General features: G+C 37.3%; 1 protein-coding gene across 9 annotated transcripts in view; it reads left to right on the forward strand.

The window, feature by feature from the left end:
- NCOA6 (nuclear receptor coactivator 6) overlaps positions 1-25,672 on the forward strand; it is a 79,523-nt gene that overhangs the window by 17,815 nt on the left and 36,036 nt on the right. For all 9 annotated transcript variants that reach the window (XM_054696940.1, XM_037496521.2, XM_037496530.2 and 6 more), the window contains 5 exons: positions 27-132; positions 4,819-5,100; positions 10,568-10,723; positions 17,056-17,178; positions 25,288-25,416. In XM_054696940.1, the coding sequence (XP_054552915.1) occupies positions 4,866-5,100; positions 10,568-10,723; positions 17,056-17,178; positions 25,288-25,416 (643 nt within the window). In that variant the 5' untranslated portion in view covers positions 27-132; positions 4,819-4,865. The remainder of the gene's footprint in view (positions 1-26; positions 133-4,818; positions 5,101-10,567; positions 10,724-17,055; positions 17,179-25,287; positions 25,417-25,672) is intronic.

A 25,672-nucleotide genomic window follows, 5' to 3' on the forward strand; every position in this document is an offset into this window, starting at 1 on the left:
TCTGACTTTATTTTTTTCTTTTTTAGAATTTTTACTTGACTGCTACCTTGAAAAATAGGCCCTAAAAATGCCCACTTGTTTGGATTTAGAAGACGACCTGGATAAATGATAAAAGTTAAGCAAGAAATTTTGGTGAGTGAAATCTTATATGAGAGTGAATAAGGTTCAACATAATTACAAGCAGTGGAATGACTCTACCAAAGTCACACAGCAAGTAAAAAACTGTTTTCCTTCATCATCTAGCATTTTGCAAAGAAGATAGTCCTTCAGTCAATTGTAGAAGCAACCAGTATAATGAAGCCATAATTTCACAAGTTTGAGTATCTTCTGTTCCTCTTTAGGACGTCCACAGAACTCTTACAAGGCATGTCATAGCAATTAAATGCATTTTAAATATCTTGTCACCTCCATCACTACACTAAATCCAGCATAGTTTGCTCAAGGCATAGTGTTGCACAGGTCGATCACTTGGGTCATCCTGGATTATAGACTTAAATTTGAAATTGAAAACTGATAGTTTATGGACCATATGCTATTGCAATATGTTTATTAGACCCATAGATTATTTTTCAACAGTATAAATACATGGAGTTTAGTCTTTTCTTAAAATTCAGAATATATTTAATCCTGTTTTATATAACTCTTCCCATTTCTTCAAAATGAAAGTAAAGCTGGAGTAAAGTAGCAGCTGCTCGACATAGATGAGTATGTGAGTTTTCCTTTGCCAAAACCATTCATACAGTATGTGTGAGTGCATTTAATACCCAGTGTTTTATTTATTTTACCTGTCTGATGCCTGTAAGTATTATTTATTTATTTATTTTACCTGTCTGATGCCTGTAAGTATGTGAGCCTATGATTTCTGATGAAGATAATAATATCTTGTCTTTTGCTAAATGGCAGCCAAGTCAGATAATCTGAATAGCCTATGACATCTTCTATCCATCATTTTAGTTATCTTTTTGTTTATATTTATATATTTAAATCTCAAGATAAAGGACTAGTATAGGTAGCTGAATGTGTATTCCACATATATAATACATAATATGTAAATTTACATGTATTTTAATATTTAATATATATCTTGTAATTAAGCACTATATAGATTATAAAAATTATAGATTATATAACCACATTCTATTAAATATATAAATGTTATAAATATAATTAACATGAATATATTGATACTTTATATGTTTATATTTATAACAATGTATACTTGTGTATATAAGCCTATATTTTTATAAATATGTATTTATTAGTTTTTATTCCTACTGTGATTTGGAAGTGTTTCTAAGTGAGCTTCTAAGCCTTCCTGATTTCTGGTGGGGTTTTACCTTGGAGCTGGTATGCCTGCCTTTTTTTTTTTAACTTTTTATTATGAACAGCTTCAAGCATATATAAAATTATAGTAGAAATAAAAGTGTAATGAACTACTATGTATCTATACAGATATAGTGAATCACCTATATTTAACCATTAATCATATTTTGTCTTATTTGCTTCAGAAATATTTTTTACTGAATTATTCTAAATTACCTATCTCATATATATCACCATTAAATGCTTCAGTATGCACTTCTTATGAAACAATAAGAACATTGTCCTATGTAATTACACCACCATTATCACACCTAACAAAACTAGCAATAATTTCCTAATTATCCCAAACAATGTGCTTTATGTCTGGTTTTCTTTTTTTTTTAAATCAAGATCCAATAAAGACACACTGCATTTGATTTTTAAGTCCCTTAAATCCTTTTAATGTTGAACAGTTTACCTGGCTTTTTCTTCCCACCTGACCACTAACCTATTGAAGAGGCCAAGCCAACTGTGCTATAGAAATTCTACAGCTAGATTTGTCTAATTAATTTCTTATGATATTGTTTAAGTTCTTCCTCTGTCCTCTGTTAAAAGACTTGTTAGTTTCTGGTTAAAATTTTTGACAAGAATTTTTCATAGGTAATGCTACACACTTAAATCTAATCATAATTTCTAATCGTTTCTATCCTGGTAATGCTAAGGTTGATCATAGTATTTAAGTGCTAATAGCCTAATGCTTCCATTGTGAAGTTAGTTTTCCCTTTGTCAATCAGTAAATCTTTGGGATGATACTTTGATATCATGTGAATATCCAGTTCTTATCAATTTTTCACATAATGGTTTATCCTTATTAATGATGCTTACCTGAATTATTTTATTAGAGAGGGAGAGAGAGAGAGAGAAAATGAACATGCTCTCTTGTGATAGGTGATCATAAGAGTGTAAATGAGTCTCTTGAGTTACTCAACTGTAATGTCTTTTTTTCTCTCCAAGAACAGGTCACTGAACTGTGCTTCACTGAAATACCAAGTTAATTGTCTTGATAATAAATCCTTTATTAAATACCAGATTTTAAGTGGACAGTATCTCAATGACCATGTTAGTTGGAATTAAGTTTCTATAAAATGTTTTTTGAAAAAAAAACCAGTGGTTTTTTTCATAGACTGACTTTCAATTTCTTGTTTTTTTTTTTTAAGCACCTGTGTTAAACTGGTAATTCCTGATTTTGGATTAGTTGATTTGTTGTGTCTGCCAGTAGAGGGTTTCCAGAATCCGGATTTGCTAGCCTTCATGGCATAATCAGCTGTCTCTTTAAGAGAATACCAAAGTCCAGATTTTCTTGTTGGTCTCCTTTAAAATTAAAGATTCTTTTGGAGACTATGTCTTAAATTTTAAATTGTCTATTTGTGTTTGTTCTAGCCTTGGAACTAAATCGCTCTGGTACATTAGGCAGTTTCAACGGTCAGTGTTTTTCCTGCACGTTAAGCCCTAGAAGTCTTTTAAATTTTCATTTATTTACCCCAAGTTCTTTAAAATGTGAAAAATGCAGATAGAAATTGACTAGGAATGATAGTATTTAGAAGGGATTTTCTGAATGCTGCTGTTTCTTACTTATGCAAATCATACTGTTCTTTGTAATAGCCTCAATACTAGAAAATGTTATAACTGCCAAATTAAGGTGCTCTGTTCACAAGCAGAGGGGTTTTGTTTGTTTTGTTCTTTTCATATTAACTTATAAGAGAGGAATTTTTCCCTTAAGCTTGCTTAGGTTGGTTTTTGGAAAACCTTTGCTCTTGAAGTTTAGTGGCTATTTTAAAAGGAGAAGTTGTACAATTTTTAGAAGTTGCTATATGTTTTCTCATTTATGAAAGTATTATACTCTTATTACAGCATATTAGTCTTGCATTTCCCTAATGACTTATAGCATAATTGGAAAACAGGAAAAGAACATTTACCAGCAATCTTACCTACCTAGCACAATCACTGTATTCATTTTGGTGGATTTATTTTCAATCCTTTTTTTCTTACACATCTTTAGAAAAAAAGTTGATATTATAGTTTATGTATGTAAGGAATGTTTTAAATTATAAGATTTTTGTGAGGTTCTTATGTTTCCATGCCTTTTTTGCTTAACATGAATGCTGAAAATTAATATTCATTTACTCACTTTTGGATTAAAAATGTGAGCTTTAATTCCAGCATTTAAGGAGAAAGGGGTCACATGGTCTGATCTTTAATACATACACTCTTCAGTAGGCAGCATAACTGAAAATAGCAGAAAATGTGGTGACTTCTCTAAAAGTTAAAAAGTAATTTACTTCTGTCCTAGACATAGTGGTTTGCCTCTGTAAACATGCGTTAACCACTTATTTTGTTTGCGTCAAAGTATTTTTATTTTTTAAGATTTATTTATTTATAGGTCTCCCTGGTCGCGCAGGCGGTTGAGCACTGCACTATGAAGCTGTCCGCAGCCTCTGCAGCACAAGTTCCATTCCGGCTGGCCAGCGAGAATCCCACATGACGCGGCAGATCTCTCCAGTCTCCCCTGCTGCTCCCTTCAGCAGTGTATTTCGTCCGTCTGCCTGTTCTGTTCCCCGCTCTGTCTCAGGTGAATCCTCTCACCCTCCCGCACCTCTGGCCTATACCCAGGTTCTTGTATAAATAAATATTTAAAAAAAAGATTATGTATACAGGAACCGGGGTATAGGCCAGAGGTGTGGGGGGTGAGAGGATTCACCAGCGACAGAGTGGGGAGCAGAACAGGCAGACTGACTGAAATACACTGCTGAGGAGAGCAGCAGGCGAGACAGGAGAGGTCTGCCGTGCCATGTATGTTAGCTCCCTGGCCAGGGATAGAACTCATGTTGTAGTGGCTTGATAGTGCTGAAACAGCCCCTATGCCACCAGGGAGGCCCTCCTCAAAGTATTTTTAAATGTTTGTTTCTGAATCATTATTTTCAACTATATCACTATTAATAACCTTTTAAAAGTTGTTTAAATTGGCTCTTATGAAAGACTTTAGGATTTTAGATAGTCCTAAATGTTTATAGTTGGGTCAAGTTGTGCTTTCATGTCAGAAAAAGAGGAGGGCTTTATAAACCTTGGATTCTTTGAAGCTTTTGTCAGGTCAAAGTAAGGGATTCTGGGGAGCATCTTGATCTGGGTAACCAACCAAAGATTTATACAAATTAATTCTCAAAAAATACTTGGCTTTTTTTTTTCTTGTGATCTCTTGTTCACTCCCTATATCCTAGGCATAGGAAAAGGTAGCATATAATAGACATAAATATTATAATAAAAGGAACCTTTGTTTAAAATGGATGTATTTTTATTTCTAGTATCTTTATGAACTATTATAGAATATCTTAATTAAAAGTAATTTCTTAATTTTATAGTACTTATCTACAGTACAGTTTTTGCATAACTATGGATTATACATTGTTGATTGTATAGTTGTGCATCATAATTTTCTCTTTATATCTTCTCTTTTCAAAGGTTTTTTAATTGTTCACTTGGCATATACTTCTGGAATAATAATCACCATGGTTTTGGATGACCTTCAAAACTTAGAAGACATTTATACTTCCTTGTGTTCATCAACAGTGGAAGACTCAGAGATGGATTTTGACTCTGGACTAGAAGATGATGACACAAAAAGTGATAGTATTTTGGAGGATTCCACAATCTTTGTGGCCTTCAAAGGAAATATAGATGATAAAGATTTCAAATGGAAATTGGACACAATATTGGAAAATGTGCCCAACTTGTTACACATGGGTAATTTGCTTTAATTTTTTTTTGTTACTCTCTTTGAAGTGGTTGCCCTTTCATAGTTATCTTGAATTTTATGAAATAAAATCTCACTATACTAGGTTGAAAGGCTGATTTTGAGTGCAAAATTGACATTTTGATTTGTTTTATTTTTTTAAATATTATGCATACAAGAAAGGGTTACAAGCCAGAGGTGCAGGGGGTGAAAGGATTCACCAGAGACAGACTGGGGAACAGAACAAGTAGATTGACTGAGCTACACTGCTGAGGGGAGCAGCAGGCGAGACAGGAGAGGTCTGCTGCACCATGTGGGTAGCTCCCTCACCGGGGATCAAACTTGTGCTTCAGTGGCTGCGGATAGCTTTGTAGTGCTGAGACTTAACTGCTTGCACCACCAGAGAGGCCCTGTTTTTTTATTTTAAAGATTATTTATTTATGAATGGAAGAACTGGGTTGTAGGCCAGAGATGCAGGGAGTGAGAGGATTCATCAGAGACAGAGTGGGGAGCAGAATGGGCAGATCTACTGAAATACACTGCTAAGGGGAGCAGTGGGTAAGACAGGAGAGGTCTGCTGCACCATATGTGAGTTAGCTCCCTGACCGGGATGGAACTCAGGCCAGGCCACAGCAGTGATAGTTTGATAGTGCTGAGATCTAACCTCTACAACATTTCTTTAAAGGAAAAGGTTGCATTTCTATTAAGTATGTGGAGAAACTAAAAATAATAAAATATTGTTTCATGTAGTGAACAATAAATAGTATGCTCTGGAGGATAGAACTAATTCTCAGACCCTAATTTATTTATTGTTTTTAAATCTGATCTTCATTTTCCTTACTTGTAAAATGAAGAATTTAGAATAGATCATTAAGCCCTCTTAACACTTAGAAAAATCTTTTGCTTCATAGTTCTGCCTATAATGTGTAATTTGTTTTCTTAAATTTTAGATCAGAGAACTAACAGCCTGTTGGATCCAGCCTGCATCCATGTGTTAAGGCCTACTTTAATTTTTTCTTTTTCACATTTAATTGCCAATGCTTTAAACATTGAGGTCTTTTTTATACATATAAAGCTAGATTTTGGATTTGTCTTTTAAAATGGAAAGATTTGATAATGTTGAGCTCTCTTTCTGTCTCAGATGGTGCTGTGAGGAGCAGCTGCTATTGAGGGCAGGCTCTCACCTCATCACACTTGTTCACAGTTTTAGATCATCTGTCTAAAATGGGCATTTGTGTTTTAAAACCTTGGTTTAGATGTTCTCCATCTTTTCTCATTTAGCACAATTGTCTAATCCCTTCAAACATATTACAAAGCTAACTTTTACTTTTTTATCACAAATCCTGATTTTCTTGAGTTCTAATTAGCTTTAGATTTTTTTATTTTATTTTATTTTGGATTTGAGATCAGGAAGGATGCTACCATTTTTTCACAGTTTTTTTTTTACTGTGTTGTATAATAGTTTAATAGTTTGTTTAATAGTTATAGATTATTTAGCATAGTATTAGATAATTTTGTATTTTTTTAAAGATTTATTTATTTATACATAGAAGAACTGGGGTACAGGCCAGAGGTGTGGGAGGTAAGAGGATTCACCAGAGACAAAGTGGGGAACAGAACAGGCAGATTGGCTGAAATACACTGCTGAGGGGAGCATTGGGCGAGCCAGAAGGGGTCTGCTGCACCATGTGGGTAGCTCCCCACCGGTAGGCCAGGGATCGAACTTGTGCTGCAGTGGCTGGGATAGTTTCATAAGTTGCATCTTAACCCCTTGCACCACCAGGGAGGCCCAGATAATTTTGTATTAAAGATGCAATTGGGCCTCCCCGTTGGCGCAGTGGGTTCAGCACAGTGCTGTGAAGCTGTCTGCAGCCTCTGCAGTGCCGGTTCAATTCCCAGCCAGCCAGGGAGAAACCCACATGGCATGGCAGACCTCTGCTGCCTCTCCTGCTGCTCCCTCAGCAGTGTATTTCAATAAATCTGCCTGTTCTGTTCCTGGCTCTGTCTCTGGTGAATCCTCTCACCCTTCCGCACATCTGTACCCCAGTTCTTGTATAAATAAATAAATCTTTTAAAAAAAAGATGCAATTATCACCATCATTGTCACCATAATCATGGTATTAATATATACTAAGCCTAGCTGTGCCAGAAATTGTTCATTGCTCTTATTACCCACATTTTTTTCTTAATTTTAAATTGCTAAATCAGTTTATGACTTTTATTTTTTTTAAGATTTATTTGTTTATGCATACAATACCTGGGGTGTAGGTAGGCCAGAGGTGCGGGGGTAAGAGGCTCTACAGAAAGAGTGTGGGGAGCAGAACAGGTGGATTTCCTGAAATACACAGCTGAGGGGAGCAGCGGGGAGATGGGAGAGGTCTGCTGCACCACGTGGGTTGCTCCCTGGCCGGCTGGGGATTGAACTCATGATGCAGTGGCTGGTGAGAGCTTCACAGCACTGTCTTTAGCCCCTGTGCCACCAGGGAGGCCCTATTTAAATACTTTTAAATAAATTATCAAACCTAGATATATAGTGATAATCAGATATTGAAAAAGTACTGTTAGTCAAATCTTCTCCAATATTGATGGAGGTTTTAAAAACTTGATAAAATATAGCTGTGTTGAAGGATTTTCTGTAACCATATAACAGTTAGATAATACCACAAGTAAATTTGATATTTGTCTAGACCGTGTACAAGATTCCAGTACTCTACTAATTGAGAAGTATTGTAATACCTGTACTCCAGAACTAGGACCCCAAGATTCCTGCCTTTTACTGTTTGAAAGCATAGGTGTCATGAAAAAGAAATTGACCTGGGAATCAGAACTGAATTTTAATGCCATCTCTAATTCCACTAGGTAGCCACATAAATCTGGCCAAATCACGTCACTTTCCTCACCTGTAAAATAGACTTGGAATAAATATTGCCTAATCCTTTCTAAATTGTTATGATTGTGTCATGTCATTGCGTTTAGCAAGTGTTTTTTTTTTTTCCACATTAAAACAAGTGACCTCCATATCTGGATGAGTTAGTTTTCAGTACATAAGAATATTGGAACTAAAAGGGCCTTTACACACACTGCACATATTTTTTCCTATCCATAGATATTTCTGATTTTTTAGAATAGATGATCTATATGACCATTTTCTTTTTATTTATCTTTTTTTTTCCTCTTTTTTGAGCATCTTTTTTTTTAGCAATGCTTTTTTTTTTTTTTAAGATTTCTTTATTTACGCATACAAGAGCTTGGATGCAGGCCAGAGATGCAGGGGCAGGGTGGGGTGGGTGAGAGGATTCACCAGAGACAGAGCAGGGAGCAGAACAGGCAGATTGACTGAAGTACACTGCTGAGGGGAGCAGCGGGTGAGACAGGAGAGGTCTGCTGCGCCATGTGGGTTGCTCCCTGGCCGGCTGGGGATTGAATTTGCGCTGCAGAGGCTGCGGATTGCTTCATAGTGCAGTGCTTAACCCCTTGTGCCACCATGGAGGCCCTTTTTTGACCATTTTCTTAATATTAGAATGAAAGGGGACCTCCCTGTTGGCGCAGGGGGTTGAGACGCAACCTACGAAGATATCACAGCATGAGTTTGATCCCTGGCTGGCCAGGGAGCAGCCACCATGGCACAGCAGACCTCTCCTGTCTCGCCCATTGTTCCCCTTGGCAGCGTGTTTCAGTCAGCCTGCCTGTTCTGTTCCCGTCTCTGTCTTTGGTGAATCCTCTCATCCTTCCCACAAACACACCCCTCTGGCCTGTACCCCAGTTCTTGTATGCATAAATGGATAAATCTTTAAAAAAATATTAGAATGAAGGATAAAAATGATTTAATTTAGGGCCTCCCTGGTGGTGCAGCGGGTTGAGCGCAGCTCTGTGAGGCTGTCCACGGCCTTTGTGGTGCGAGTTCGATTTCTGGCTGGCTGGAGAGCAGCCCACATGGTGCAGCAGACCTCTCCTGTCTTGCCTGCTACTTCCCTCAGCAGTGTATTTTGGTACATCTGCCTGTTCTGGTGAATCTTCTCACCCCCTGCAACTGACCTGTACCGCACTTCTTAAAATAAAAAAAATTTAAAAAAAAGATTTAATTTGGCTGAGTTTATACCAAACAAGGAAATTCTTTTGTTTGGGATTGTTGGGGAAAATTAGTTAAATGGGCCAGGGATTTGCTTTCCATCTGTAAAATATAATTACAAGTAATACCTTCTCGGTTATAGCCATGTGTTGCTTAACAACAGGGATACATTAAGTAATATCATTGTGCAAACATAGGAGTGCACTTACATAAACCTAGATGGTGGTATAGCCTACTGCACACCTGGGCTGTAGGTTGGGACTACTGCCACACTTGGCATATGCTGTTTATTGTTGCTTTCATATCCCCTAACTGAAGCTAATTGTTAAATTTCCCCTCAGTTTGGCATGCTTCAGTGAAAATGCTACTCTTATTTAAAAGATTTTAAAATCAGAGATACAATGAATCAAAACTTTTAAGCCTCCTTAAATAGAAGCATTTATAGGGGAAATGTTTGCTCTTGGTCTTAGAATAACTTGCACAGAGATACTCAGTAAATATTTAAGTGTGCATATTAGAATTTCAAATTTAATATTAACATTTTAAGTAAATTTCTTTTCCTTTTTAGTGCTCTTTTTTTTTTTTAAAGATTTATTTATTTATTTATTTATTTATTTATACAAGCACTGGGTACAGTCAGAAGCGCAGGAGGGTGAGAGAATTAACCAGAGACAGAGAGGGGAGCAGAACAGGCAGAAGGACCGAAGTACACTGCTGAGGGGAGCAGCGGGCAGCAGGAGAGGTCTGCGCGCCATGTGGGACCCTTGCTGGTAGCTGGGGATTGAACAGGTGCTGCAGAGGCTGCGGGCAGCTTCACAGCCCAGCACTCAACCGTTGCGCCTACCATGGGGAGGCTCTTTAATGCTCTTTCTTTAAAGAAGTTTAGTGGATATTTCGCTGCAAATTTCTTAATATCCTACCATGGATATATCTGCATGCAGTATTTTAATAGAATTTCACCTGAAATCTGAGACCTAAATGTTTTTAGCTTCTCAGTTTATGTAAATTGAACTAAGTCCAGATGTAGATATTATTCTACTATCTAAATTTGTCTTTCTCCTCTTAAGTTCTATAATCCATCTTACTGCTTTCCATTTGTTCAGTAACAGGTCCCATGCTAAGTTTTTGGCAATATTACCTCATTTAGCACTGACAATGTCATGAAGTAGTTTTTTTCATGGTTTTAGAGAAGAGAAAGTTTCAGAAAGGTCAAATAACTTGTTCCTGGTCACCCATGAAGTGGTAAAGCTTGGATTAGACTTAAAGTCTATGTAACACCAAAGTCTAAAGCTCTCAGTTACTTCAGGCTAGTGTTCTGCATTATTCTTTTCCTTTTTTGTGGTTTATTCCATGTCTTCTAGTGGCTGAAAGACTGCTAATATTATTCTCTTTTGTTTTCCACAACCAAGAATCCAGCAAGTTAAAGGTACAGAAGGTGGAGCCCTGGAATAGTGTGCGTGTGACTTTCAACATCCCCCGGGAAGCAGCGGAGCGGCTACGGATCCTGGCTCAGAGCAACAACCAACAGCTTCGGGATCTGGGAATTCTCTCTGTTCAGATTGAAGGTCTTTTAATTGCCATGTGCCCGTCTGAACCAAATCATAACAAAAGTAGAATATAACATGATATTATATAACTTCTTTGTTGCTTTGCCATTCTTCTTTGCTTATGTTTCAGAATGCCAAGTAACTTGTATAACCTGTGCTTCATATTGTAGCACTTTAGGTTAAAGGGGAATTGAGGCTGTGGTTGGGTCCTAATGCTTCAGCATCCATAACCTCAAATGTCATTCCCACCCAAGGGTGATTTTAGCTGATAGTATCTGTGACTTTGATTTTACTTGCACCATGACCAAGAAATAATTTTTCTTTAAAGAATGTCTGATTTCATTTGCTTCATTATACCAAATAAGCCTTAGTATTTCTTTATTCATTTAGCAGAAATTAGGAGGCCCTGAACAATCCTTTTGTAGCAGTATTCTTTTTAAAAAATATTTTGCTAGAGTGATCTTTTAAAATGGAAATATTCTGTATACACATAAATTAAAACCCTGCTATTGCTTGTTCTTTTTCACAAAATTTAAAGACCAGGCTCCTTGCTATAACCTCAGACCTTACATGGTCTGACTACTGCCTTCTTCATCCAGCCTTATCTTGTACAACTCTCTTCCTTGCTATATATGCCAGTCTTTCCAGCTGTTTTTTGGTACCTTGAATATGGAGTTATTCCCCCTGCCATTAGTCCTTTTCATTGATATTCTCTCTGTATGGATATTATTCCCCCACCATTCCTTAGTTAACACCTACTTAGCCTTCAGGTATCAACTTAAATCTCTTTTTTTAAAGATTTATTTATACATATAAGAGCTGGGGTGCAAGACAGAGGTGCGGGGGTGAGAGGATTCACTAGAGACAGAGCGGGGAGCAGAACAGGCAGATTTACTGAAATACACTGCTGAGGGGAGCAGCGAGTGAGACAGGAGAGGTCTGCTGGGTCATGTGGATCACTTCCCTGGCCGGGGATTGAACTTGTGCTGCATATGTTTGCAGATAGTTTCATAGTGCTGCGACTTAACCCCTTGTGCCACCAGGGAGGTGCCTCAACTTAAATCTTCTTGAGGATATACTTTTTGAACTCTTTGACTAAGTCAGAGTCCTTTGTTATATGCTCTCACCAAATTCTGTTTTTTCTCTCAAATCATTTATCTCACACTTTCATTAGACAGTCATTTGATGATTGCTTTATTCCCTATTGACTGCAAACCAGATATGGTTTTGATTACAGTTGTATGTTTACCTACCTGGTACATGTTAGGTTCTTAGTAAATATGTTGAGTAAAAGCATGGAAAACTCACATATAGTAGCATCACTTTGCTTTAGCACTTAGTATACAGTGATAAATAGAATATGGTCCTTGCCATATGAACTCAAAAAGAGCTCATGACTTGCTGAGAGATGCAAATCTCTGAGAGATATAAGTACCAAATGTAGGGGAGCACAAAGTGGGTTCTGTCTTTGGGGGTTCAGTGAAATAGAACTCTCTCTCCTGTGTTGATGCAAACAAAGTAGCACCCAGCTATTCCAGTCTCCCTTCCACTTGTGAGCCAAGCCCTCATGACCTATACTTGCTTAGGACCTAAATCTTCCTTTGTGCAATCTAGCACTATAGGTTGCTATATCCAAAAGGGGAATACCAACAAAGATTACTTAGAGATGTTCATAGGTAGCTAGTGAAATGGGATAAATTCTTTCATTTGATAAACAAGGGAATAGAAACTTAAACAACAACCAGTTTATTAATAAAAATGTTGAATTGTCTAAAAAGATCCAGAAAAGTAAAATCAATTCATAGCGGTATATAGGATGAACTATTAGGAAGATGGAAGTCAAACAGCTGTCGGATACAATAACACTGTGTAGGCTGTTTCTACTTCATAGATCACATCAGCAGTTTCTTAAAAACCCCAGGCCTTTTATAGTCTCTATTACCTATTTACCTAAGTTAAAAAGGCTTTGGAACTTTACGTGATCATATTTTCCACCGGAGAAAGAAAGACCAGCTTCTTCTCTTAATCAGACCCACTTACATACAAGTTCTTAAAAGATGCTGGTTGCCATTTATTGTTTTGTATTTTTTCGCTTTATTATTTTTTTTTAAAGATTTATTTTATGTTATTTATACAAGCACTGGGTACAGTCAGAAGCCCAGGAAGGTGAGAGAATTCACCAGAGCCAGAGCGGAGAAGAGAACAGGCAGATTGAGGAAGTACACTGCTGAGGGGAGCAGCAGGCGGCAGGAGAGTTCTGCAAGCCATGTGGGACCCTCGCCAGTGGCCCGGGATCGAACCGGCGCTGCAGAGGTTGCGGGCAGCTTCGCAGCCCAGCACTCAACCGCTGCCCCACCCGGAGAGGCCCTCGCTTTATTCTTACTGCCATAAATTAGAACATAAATACCAGCAAGGAAAGCAAAGTAGATAACATTTTAAAAAATTATGAAATTCACATATGGCAGTGATTATCACATTACGGTAAGGTCTCTAACTTTTAGGATACACATGTGATTCTAAAAGCTGATCTCTTTTCTCTCTATACTCCCTGGGAATTCAGGCAGGAATGAAAGAGATGCCAGCAGCTGTTGCTTTTATGAAACTGGTTATGGGCTCATGTCTTCATAAGTTGTAAGAGGAGGTGGTGTTATTGTCATGGTGTCTGCTGCCGGGACAGATTGTCCTCCTAACAATTCTTCAGTGGAGTGGAGAATAGATTGTGCGGAATGGAGAATAGATTGTACCTCCCTTTTTTGAGTTTTGCCAAGGGGTGGTAGGGAAACATATTTTAAGGACATTTTGTGACTTCATGTTGATTTAAAGTCAGAGTCTGCAAATCTTTTCTGTAAAGAACTAGAGAATAATTTTTCACTTTTAAAATTTTATTTATTTCTGTATATAAAAGCTGGGGTACAGGCCAGAAATGCAGGGGGGTGAGAGGATTCACCAGAGACAGAGTGGGGAGCAGAACAGGCAGATAGACTAAAAGACACTGCTCAGGGGAGCAACGGGTGAGACAGGAGAGGTCTGCTGTGCCATGTGGGTCAGCTCCCTGGCCAGGGATTGAACTTGTGCTGCAGTAGCTGAGGATTGCTTCATAGTGCTGAAACTTAACCCTTGTATCATCAGGGAGGCCCCATTTTTTTTTACTTTTTGGCTATAATATCACTGTCACAACAACTCAGCTCTGCCAGCCAGTACAAAAACAGCCTTAAGCAATATATAAATGAACAAACATGACTGTCTTCTAATAATACTTTTAAACAGGCAGTAGGTTAGATTTGGTCCCCTGTAGTTTGTCAACCAATAATCAACAAGTTTGGGAGCAGTAGTGTTCTCTGCATGTTATATCCAATTTACAAATAAGGGAATATAATAGTATAATGTGGAAATGGTATTTATTGATAATGGGTTTTCCTAGGCAAGGGAGCTGACATAGTGGGAATACAAGGATAATTATCCATAAGAAGAAAAAAAACCTTTAGCTCAGCTGCTGCATAGATGGGAGTTCTCTCAGCTCTATATTAAGAAAATTAAGAATGAAAATTTACACTCAGAAATGCACCTTCAGCTTTGCATAACTCTCAACTTGTAACAAGTTGCACTTCCTCCTGTGCCTACCTTAATGGCAACCCCACTGGCTCAGAGTTCCAGTGCATCTACATTATCTCAGTACCTTTAATCAGGGATTTCAATTCTCATATTTTTCTTTATGTTGTTTCCACCAATTACTGTTTTTAATAGAGCTCTGTTTACAAAGTCGTATAGGTTTTGAATTTTCCCAAAAACTATTTTCCCCATAAGCCTTTCACTGTAAGGTTTGACAAAATGAATTTTCCAGGAATGCATTTATCATTCAGAAAAGTGCCTATAATTCTTTGTAAGTTTATGATAAGATGACTTCATCATATATTCAATAAATAGCTAAAAAGTGCCTACCATGTAGCAGGCACTGTTCTGTATATAAAGGATATAAGTGGTGTGATCATGTAATTCATCATGAGAACACTTGTGAGAGTAAAAGGGGGTACTATTATTAACTTCCCTGGGACAATAGCTGTAAAAGAACTAGGGCAGGCTCGTGGTTACCCTTTTCATAATAATGGGAGAGGCAGACAAGAAAATAAGTGAATGAATATGTAAATACATGAGATGTACTCTGAAGAAATAGCAAGATGTTCTAATAAGGGTGACCAAACTTTCATAAGATAATTGGAAGTCTTTCTGGGAATGTGACATTTAAGATAATGTGAAAATTGGAAATTATGATGCTACAGAACTATTATAAGCAGAGAGAACAACATGTACAAATGCCTTGAGGTAAGCAGCAGGTTTGTGTGCCTAAAATCTTAAAAAAAAAAAAAAAAAAAACCACTGAGGCTGAATCTATATGACAAAGGAGAAAATAGTGTGACTTGAGGTATGAGAGGTAGATAGGGGCCACACCTGGGCTGTTCATTTATGGTAGCCATAAGTTGTAAGTGACTGTTGGGTACTGAAAATGTGAATTGTCCAAACTGATATGTACTGTAAATGTAAAATACATACTGAATTTTGAAGACTTAGTTCTCCCCAAAAAGAGTAAAAAGTATTTCATTAATAATTTCTTATATGTTGGACCTCCCCTGGTGGCGCAGCGGTTGAGTGATGGGCTGCAAAGCTGCCCGCAGCCTCTGCAGCACCGGTACAATCCCCGGCCACCAGCGAGGGTCCCACATGGCGCGCAGACCTCTCCTGCCTTGCCTGCTGCTCCCCTCAGCAGTGTACTTCGGTCCTTCTGCCTGTTCTGCTCCCCTCTCTGTCTCTGGTGAATTCTCTCACCCTCCTGTGCTTCTGACTATACCCAGTGCTTGTATAAATAAATTAATTAATTAAAAATAATAATAATAATTTCTTACCTGTTAAAATGATACCCATTTAGATATACCAGCTTAAATAAAATACAATTAATTTCACTTGTTTCTTTTTACCTTTTACTGTGACTTCTAAAAAATGTAAAATTACATGTGCGACTTGTATTATATTTCTGTTGAACAGCACCGGACTAGATGAATAATTTGAAGCCTCATATATCCTATTGAGGAATTTAATTTTTATTTCTAAAACAGTAGGCAGCAATGGAGCAATTTTAAAGAGAAATGTGATTAATGTCCATTTCAAGAACAATAGTCTTTCTGTTTAGAATGTCTTAGCAAGTTCAGTATATTAATAATTCCTTCCCTTCAATGGAAACCTTTAAGATCTATATTTTTTTTCTTTTTTCTCCTTTGTCTTTTACTCCTGACTTCTATCGGCAACTTAGAACATCTTAAAGTCCCTTGTGATTGGTCCCATATTGGTAGGATATATTTTTCCTTATGACCAACCTACCTGCCTGATTAAAATCTTTAATACAGAAAAATGACCTTTCTCAGTTCAATGACAAGACAGAGGAAACTGTTGTGCCCTCCTTAGCTTCCTGCTTTATCATCTGGCTCTGTAAACCAGAATCCACTGGTATGGGAGGCCTCTGATATCATTTCTATTCCTCAGTCATTGACTAGTTGTACTTTTCGTTTTCCACAAGGTGGTGCTGTCTTCCAGAGTAACAAAAATCAAAATTTTACGTTTGGTACAGGAAGCATCCCAAAACTTGTTTCAGAGATCTAAAGCTAATTAAGATATAAGTGACCTCTAAGTTTAGTTTCATTGTAATACTTCTCATGACATTACTTACCAACCTATTATGAGGGTCCAATGAGATAAGTTTTGTTAGCATTTAAAACCCTATCAGATGTTTCAGAGGTAGGTTAATAGTAACCCATCCTTCATTGCATGAAGTTTTCTACTGAATATCTGTTTATATTGCTTGTTATTGAAAATAGCTCATGGGCATTAATAGTATTTTGTTCATAAATATTGCAGTGTCCACATACCACCATAAGTTCTTTCTTCATTAATATCCCTACTTTGATTATAGATTACCAAGAGATAATCTAGAATATTGAGGTTTTCTTAGAAAATTTTCTTAGTTTCCGCACATACACATGCACAGACACACATGATGAACTGATTGAAAATAAATATTCAGAGTTCCAAGCTTTTTACTGATGCTTTACATCCTTAATGATTGCCCATCTGTTCTATTGTGAGCATTGGTCTTGGTCTCCTAGTCCTTCATGTAAATAAACTTAAGATGAGGTTGAAGAAAGATTCTGTATAACATTGAACCCACCCTTTTTATGTTTATAAACTTAGAACTTTTCAAAAAACATAGAAAACTGAAGCTCATTCTTCTGTACTTGTCTTTAACAAAATTTATTAACAATGTATTTTGATGATTTCCTTTTTAACTTGACTGTCATTTTCAGGGGAAGGTGCTATCAACCTGGCATTGGCTCAGAACCGAAACCAAGATGTGAGAATGAATGGGCCCATGGGAACTGCAAATTCAGTCAGGATGGAGACAGGATTCCCCATGGCAGGTGGTCCAGGTGAGAACTCCCATTCAGTTATCTTACATTTTGCTAGTTTCCTTTTTTGGCTTTAATGTATAATCATTTGATTCTTACAAGATAGGCAAGGGATCCTGGCATACCTACATCTGTTTCCTGGTTCAGGAAAGCAAAACATGAGTCACTTTTAGAGGCTAATGTCACAGTACATGAAACATCTAGTCTTTGCAATCTTTCCGGCTCTTGCTTAAAGGTCGATGAGCACTGAGCAACGCAGCAAACATTTATTGCATTCTTGTGTATGATAGGAACTATGCTAACTTTCGGAAATGGAAATGAATAAAGCATTTTCTACCCTCAGGATATTTATAGTATGGTGGAGAATGTAGCTTTCTAACTTTCACTTTCTCTGAACTGAGAGTTCTTAAGTGCTTATATAAAATCTGTAGAAATAGTAGGAGAATGCTTTTATGTATTTAGAATTTGAATCATAAATTGTTTGTTCTTCTGTTAACCCTGAAGTTTCTTTTATAAAGATTGAACTCAGTATTCTGTGAATCACAGGATATTAGAATTGAGTTGGCTTTCTCATTTAAAACTGTAAGGAAGCTGAAGTGCTCACAGAAAGGAAGCAATTTGTCCAGGGTTGAGTAGGCTAATATCACAGATCTAACTCCTACTACAGTATTCTTTTCACAACACTAGTGGCTTTCAAATTTTTTCTGGCATAGGATCTTTTATTCAAATAGACCCAAAAGCACAGCAGCTGTGGCTAAAGCAGAATAAGCACATTAAACTATACCAAATTATTCACCTCCCCACCTATCGTAGTAGCTCTTAAGGAAAAGCTCAATTTATAAAGCCATTGTTCTTTTTTTTTGTTTTGTTTTGCTTCTGAAATGTATTTCTATTTTTTTTTTAATGTGTAAGGACATTTATTGCTTATAAAGCCATTGTTCTAAATTATATCTGAAGACTTGGTCTTATAGAATTGAAACTAAGTTTTTACACTGACACTGCCATTTACTGGTACCTACTTATTACTATTACAAGCTACTTATTATTCTTCTTCAAGCAAAAGCTGTCTTCACTTACAAAATGAGATAATAATGCCTACAATATTTTGAGCTGATGTTTGAAATTAGATGAACCCTGACCCAAGTAGCAAACATTTACTGGGTTCCTATTGTAAGTCAGGACACACACTATTATGCTGTTGTGGAGTAAAATAATACAGTAAATGTAAAATATCCAATGTGATAGGTAGGGAATCAGTAGATGTATTTCTTCTGAGCATTTCATGTTAAGGCAGCTTGTTGAGAGATTTTAGGTGACCAGGGCCAGAAGTATGGGAAGAGCCTAGCCATGTTGAATATAGAATGAAGAGACCTAGAATGAATGTCAAGAAATATGGGTTCTAGTCTCAATGTTAGCTAAATGACTTAATATTTACCAGCCTTAGTTGCACTTACAACTTTAAAATGTTAGGATTCCATTAAACCAGTATCAGCACACTGACAGCAAGCTCTTCTAAGCTACTGTCTGGCAAATAGCAGGCATAATTTCTGAGCATCTCTGGGACATGAGTATAAATTACAGTGATAGAGTTCTCAGCAACATAGGAAATTTAGAAGCTTTGGGATGAAATTAGGGTAGATTGGTATTTAATGAAGGATACTGGTTGCAATAATGCATATAATATAAAATTTCAGGAATTATCAATTAGTTAATGGTCTGTAGTCACGGTAACATTTTAACCCCTGTGTATTTTTTTTAAAGATTTATTTATTTATGCATACAAGAACTGGGATACAGGCCACAAGTGCCGGGGTAAAAAGGATTCACCAGAGACAGAGTGGGGACCAGAACAGGCGTATTGACTGAAATACACTGATGAGGGGAGCAGCGGGCGAGTCGAGTCAGGAGAGGTCTGCTGCGTCATGTGGGTCAGCTCCCTGGCCAGGGATTGAACTTGTGTTTCAGTGGCTGCAGGTAGCAACATAGTGCTGCTTCTTAACCCCTTGTGCCACCAGGGAGGCCCCACCCCTATATATCTCTTTACTGCCAAGCCTACTTTAGGAATATTTTCTGTGTTATCCATTGGAACAGTGGATGCTAACAAAATTTAATATTAAGTTAAACAAAATAAAGGCTTTTCTAGGGAAAGAGAACTTAATTTATAAAATAATAATAAATGACTTGAAATTATATATCTAGAATGTCTTAGATTGTCAATTATTCTTAGCACTACTCTCCTATTATCATTGCCAAAAAAAACTTTTGTAATTAAAACAAACTCCATATTCTTTTTTATTATACCTTTACAGAATTCAGAGTGGGGATACTCTAGTCATTTAGTCATGGTTTCTCAGACTTGTCATAACTGATGTTTTGAGACAGTAATTCTTTGTTGTGGTGAGCTTTCCTGTGCATTGTGGGTTGGTTAACAGCATCCCTCACTTCTATCTACTAATTGCCAATAGCACTACCACCCCTTTTCTGCAATTGTGCTAACCAAAAATATCTCCAGATATTACCTAGAGGTAAATATCCCTAGGGGACAAAATTGTTCCCAGTTGAGAACCATGTATCCAGGCCAGATTCCCACCTAGTGCTGGAATATACTTTATAGTATCACTACTGAGCATGTAGTCAGCATGTAACATTTCTGAGAATACGAAGCCAATTGTAGACTAAAAAAATCTGTTTCTTATCTCCTAAGAACATTCTAATTACCACTTTTTTTAATGTGGTAAGATTCTTCAGAAACAAATCCAGTTTCAACAGATAAACATTTGCCTCTTCAACAAAAAAACACCTAAAAATGCTATATAAAACATAGTATTTAATGCACAGCTGAGCTTGTAAGAAAGTAAGGGACATCCCCAGGGCAAAAAAGAGAAGTCAAAGATGAAAAGTTAAATAAGCAAGTGAGAAGATTTTGTATGGGCCAGGGGATTTGAATTTTAATGACCAGGAAGGAAAAAGCCTTACCTTGGATCCATATATAAAAGGAAGAGTTCAGAATCCCTGATGAATCAGAATTTTCAGGGAAAAGTAGGTTGGAAATCTTTACCCTATGGCACAGGGAGACTTGTGTCTCTTGACCTGGATTCCAGGTAGGGGGTTGGAGGATATGGTGGTGGAATTGTCTTGTCTACTATTATACATGTTGAAAGTTTAATGTATTATGTAAATGACCCAGGAACAGCCAAGCTAAGACATTAAGTAGTTTTAGACTGGTTATAATTGTTGACGCTCTGGGCCTCCCTGGTGACGCAGGCGGTTGAGCACCGCACAGTGAAGCTGTCTGCAGCCTCTGCAGTGCGGGTTTGATCCTGACCGGCCAACAAGGGTCCCACATGGCGCAGCAGACCTCTCCTGTCTTGCCCGCTGCTCCCCTCAGCAGTGTATTTCATCAGTCTGCCTACTCTGTTCCCCACTCTGTCTCTGGTGAATCCTCTCACCTCCCGTGCATCTGGCCTGTACCCTGGTTCTTGTAAAAATAAATAAATCTTTAAAAAAATAAATAAAATAATTGTTGACGCTCTGGAGGAGTACATCCTCAACCTAAGCTGTTACAAACTTCTCAGAGTTCAGGCCTACTATAAGTTAGCTTAGATCTAAATTTTTTAAATTTTGTATCCAAATTTTTTAAATCCATAATTATAGATAAGTTATTTTAAATTATGAAAATCAGGACTTCTCTGGTGGCACAGGATTTAAAGTCTCAAAGCTATCAAGCTGTCGCCAGCCACTTCCCCTGTGGCCTGAGTTCAGTACCTGGCCAGGGAGCAAACCTGCATGGCGCAGCAGACCTCAGCAGTATATTTCAGTAGATTCTCCTGTTCTGCTCCCTGCTCTGTCTCTGATGAATTCTCTCACCCCCTGCACCTCTGGCCTACACCCCAGTTCTTGTATGCATAAATAAAAATAAATCTTTTTTTAAAAAATTATGAAAATCATAAGGAAAAAACCAGTCTTCTAAAACAAAGAGAATTTGGGGGGATGGGGGCAGAACTTAGAGAAGTTAAACAATTATTTAAAAGTGAATAGCTTATATTCAACAAATTAGACACAAGTGAATTGGAAGATGAATTTGAAGAAATTACCAAGAATGTAGCAGGGTAAAAAATGACATAAAAAATGAGAGGTCAAGAAACATGAAGGATAACATGAGAAGGTTTAACACGGCGGGTAAGAGTTCCAAAAGAAAAAAAAATTGAAGAGAAACACTAGTCAGAGAGAACGACTGAAATTTTCCAGAATTGATGAAAGACTGTAGGCCTCAGATTCAGAAGCCCAGTAGTCCTGAGCACTACAAATAAAAATAAATCCACATCTAGACACAAATTGTAAACTTCAGAACTTGAAAAATAGAATGTTAAACTCAGAATAAAAACCAATCATTTATCAGGCCCACAGCTGATCTCAACAGTAACATTGGAAGCCAGGATACACTGAATGATATTTGCAAAGTGGTGAGAAAGTAATTGACAGCCTAGAATCTTAAGCCTAAGTATACTATCAAGAATAGTATGAAGTAAAGGCCTTTCCAAGGAGACTGAGATTTTACCATTAATAGACCCTTTCTAATTGAACTGCTCAAGGATGTACTTCAGGAAGAAGAAATTTTTTTTTTAAGATTGATTTATTCATGCATACAAGAACCCGGGTACAGGTCAGATGTGTGGGAGGGTGAGAGGATTCACCAGAGACAGAGAACAGGCAGACAGACAGAAATACCCTGCTGAGGGCAGTAGCAGGCGAGACAGGAAAGGTCTGCTGTGCCATGTGGGATTCTTGCCGGCTGGCCGGCCGGGATTGAACCCGCACTGTAGAGGCTGTGGACAGCTTCACAGCACTGCGTTCAACCACCTGCGCCACGAGGAAAGGCCCAGGAAGAAGAAAATTAACCTAAGAGTGAATAAATAAGATTTTAGAAGGAATGGTGAGCTAAATAATTTATACACATGGGGTTAGTCTAGATAAGCATTGACTTACTTAGTAAAATGATTCTCATGTATTGTCTTTAGACTTTAAGTCAAGTATTTTGAAGGTATCATTAAAAAAATAGAATGTATAAACTAATAGTAGAGGAGAGAGAGGAAGGACATCATGAAAAATATCTGATAAAATTCAAGATAGGAAAAGAGCATAGAAAAAAGGATAAAAACCAGTGGTATCATAAAATAATAAATTATACCAATAATTATTAATAAAGGCAAATAAATGGATTATAAACACTGATAAAAAGAAAGCAATTAAGATTAATCAGATTGAATAATCTCATATTTATGTGCTATTAAAGGAAAACCTAAGAAATATAAGGACTTATTTCATAGTTAAAAGAATAGATGAAAAGGCAATCAGGTGAATGTTAACCAAGTTAAACAGTACTACAACATTTTTATGAGATAAAACAGACTAAGACAAAAGCGTTATTGAGGAACAAGAGGGCCACTGTATGATATAAAAAGATGAACTCATCAGGAAGATACTAAACTTTTATGTACTTAATAACCTAGCCTCAAAATGTGTGAGGCAAAAATGGGCAAAATTATAGGGAGATAGCAAATATTAGGGGAGATTTTTATACACCTCTGTTAGTAATTGATGGATCAAGCTTATAAAAAATTAGGGTAAAGAAAGCTTGAATAACATAATTAAAGTAGTTTCGATATAGTGGGTATTTAAAGAAGCAAGTCTTTTCAAGTGCAAATGGAACATTTATACAAATGGACCATGTTTTATTCTTTTTTTTTTTTTTTTAAAGATTTATTTATTTATTTATACAAGCACTGGGTACAGTCAGAAGCGCGGGAGGGTGAGAGAATTCGCCAGAGCAGGGAGCAGAGCAGGCAGAAGGACTGAAGTACACTGCTGAGGGGAGCAGCGGGCGGCAGGAGAGGTCCGCGCGCCATGTGGGACCCTCCTCCAGTGGCCGGGGAGCAGCTGGGGATTGAACCGGCACTGCAGAGGCTGCGGGCAGCTTCGCAACCCAGCGCTCAACCGCTGCGCCACCAGGGAGGCCCTGGACCATGTTTTATTCTAAAAGCAAGTTTCAATAAATACAAAATATTGGTATCATGCAGATCATGTTCTTTCACAATAGTGCAATTACGTTTTCAGTGCCTCCCTCCAAAAATCAAAATATCCCATATTTAGAGAAATTTTAAAATACATCCTAAATATTCACTGAATTTTTTAAAAGCAATTATAATGAACATTAGAAAATATTTAGAATAGATTGAGAATAGTACTAATCAAAATTTATGAGATACTGCCAATACAGCACTTGGAAGAAAAAAAAAAATTTTGAGACTTTAATGGGAACTTTAATACAATTAGGAAACAATACAGGAAAGGCAAAGAATAGAGTTTCTAAATCAAGCACCCAAAGTTAGCCGTCCCCTCGTGGATAAAAGCCCATCCAAATGGGATTGGCCCAGAGCAAGGCCCCAAAGCCTGCCACAAGTCTAAAGCATCTTTGGAAGAAAATTTTTACTCTCAGATAACTTATATTGGAGCAGAACATCAATTGAAAATTAACAAGCTAAGTGTTTGACTTACAAAGAACACCAGACTGATTAGGTAGTTTTTTGGAAAGAAATAATAAAGAACAGAGATAACTAAAGTATCTATCAAAAAAAGCCATAGAACAGAGCAGCAAAACCAAAAGATGTTTCTTTTAAAAGACAACTAGAATTGTCATGGTAAGACAATTAAAGAAAAAACAGAAGACACAAGCAATGTAAAGAATGAAAAGCATATACTTTTAAGAGTGGCTTTTTTTTTTTTTTAATAGAGGCATGTTTTATTTATTTATTCATTTATTTGTTTGTTTGTTTTTGTTTATACAAGCACTGGGTACAGTCAGAAGCGCGGGAGGGTGAGAGAATTCACCAGAGCGGGGAGCAGAGCAGGCAGAGGGACCGAAGTACACTGCTGAGGGGAGCAGCGGGCGGCAGGAGAGGTCTGCGCGCCATGTGGGACCCTCCTCTGGTGGCCGGGGAGCAGCCGGGGATCGAACCGGCGCCACAGAGGCCGCGGGCAGCTTCGCAACCCAGCGCTCAACCGCTGTGCCACCGGGGAGGCCCAAGAGTGGCTTTTATAGTATGTGAACTGTACCTCAGAGTGATACATGGATATCCTGTATGTTAATTTATGCTAATAAATTTGAAAACATTGCCAAATTAACGATTTTGAAAATGGTTACCAAAGCTGAGTTAGGACATAGAAAACTTGAAAAAAAAAAAAGAATCTGTAACTACTTTAAAAATGGAAAGAATCAATTAATATAATCCAAAGTTACAGATGGTTTTACAGGTTAGTCTTATTAAACATTTAAAGAACTGATTCACATATTCTTCCAGAGTAATAGACAAAAGATGCCTTCCAAATCATTTATTTTGAAGTTATGTTAATCTTGATACCAAAAAATCAAAAGATAATAAAAGAGGATGATTGTAGATTATTTTCTCTATGGACATAGGTGCTAAATCCTAAAAAGCCTAACAGTATCAGAAATTAGGGCAAGAGAAGTTGTCAAACTGCTAGGTGGAGTATAAATTGTATAACCACTTTTTGAGAACACTTTGCCAGTATCTAGTAGAGGCTTATATCTTAAAACTCAGCATTTCTAACTATATAGTCCAAAGACACACATATCCATAGGAATATATCATAAATACATTACATTGCAAAACTGAAAGAATGAAAAATTGCAGTGGAAGGAAGGACCCTAGAAATTCATAAAATGGAGCACTATTATAGCAATCAAGATTATGAGTATCAAAAAATAATAACTGAAAATCCATACCGAGGAGTACATGTAGTAAGGTGTCACTTATTAAAAGCAGTCCTTTTTTAAAAAACCTACATATGTAGAAAATATAAACAATCATGCATGGAACTGTTAACCCCAATTATAAGGCATTGAAAATGGAATGAAATTGAAAAGGAGTAAGGGATTTCTGCAGCATCTCCATATATATCTGAAGGAGACAGGGCAAAACATTCAGAGTCACAGCAAGATAAATGATGGGTACAGAAGTTTTTCATACCTTTTCATATTCTTGAAATACTTCATTAAAGCAAATATTGTACCATTTCCAGTGTTATATTTTGGGGATTTTTTTTCTCTAGGATTAATAAGGATGACCAGCCCTGCCCCTGTTATGATACCCCAGAGTGGAAATGTGACATCTTCCATGATGGCACCAGGCCCCAATTCAGAACTGCAGCCCAGGACTCCTCGCCCTGCTTCTCAGTCAGGTAACGACTTCCAATCTGGAACCCCATGCACATAGCATTACAAAAATCAGTTCATGCCATATTCCAGCTGCTCAACTGAAATGCCACAATCTTTAAAAAATTAACCTTGGGCCTTCCTGGTGATGCAAGGGGTTAAACACAACACTATGAAGCTATCTGCAGCCTCTGCAGCACGAGTTCAATCCCTGGCCGGCCAGGGAGCTACCCACATGGTGTCTCACCTGCTGCTCCCCTCAGTAGTGTATCTCAGTCAATC

Source organism: Talpa occidentalis, unplaced genomic scaffold (genome assembly GCF_014898055.3).
Source record: "Talpa occidentalis isolate TD23 unplaced genomic scaffold, MPIMG_talOcc4v2.1 talOcc4.10, whole genome shotgun sequence".
In the NCBI taxonomy this organism is placed as follows: Eukaryota; Metazoa; Chordata; class Mammalia; order Eulipotyphla; family Talpidae; genus Talpa; species Talpa occidentalis.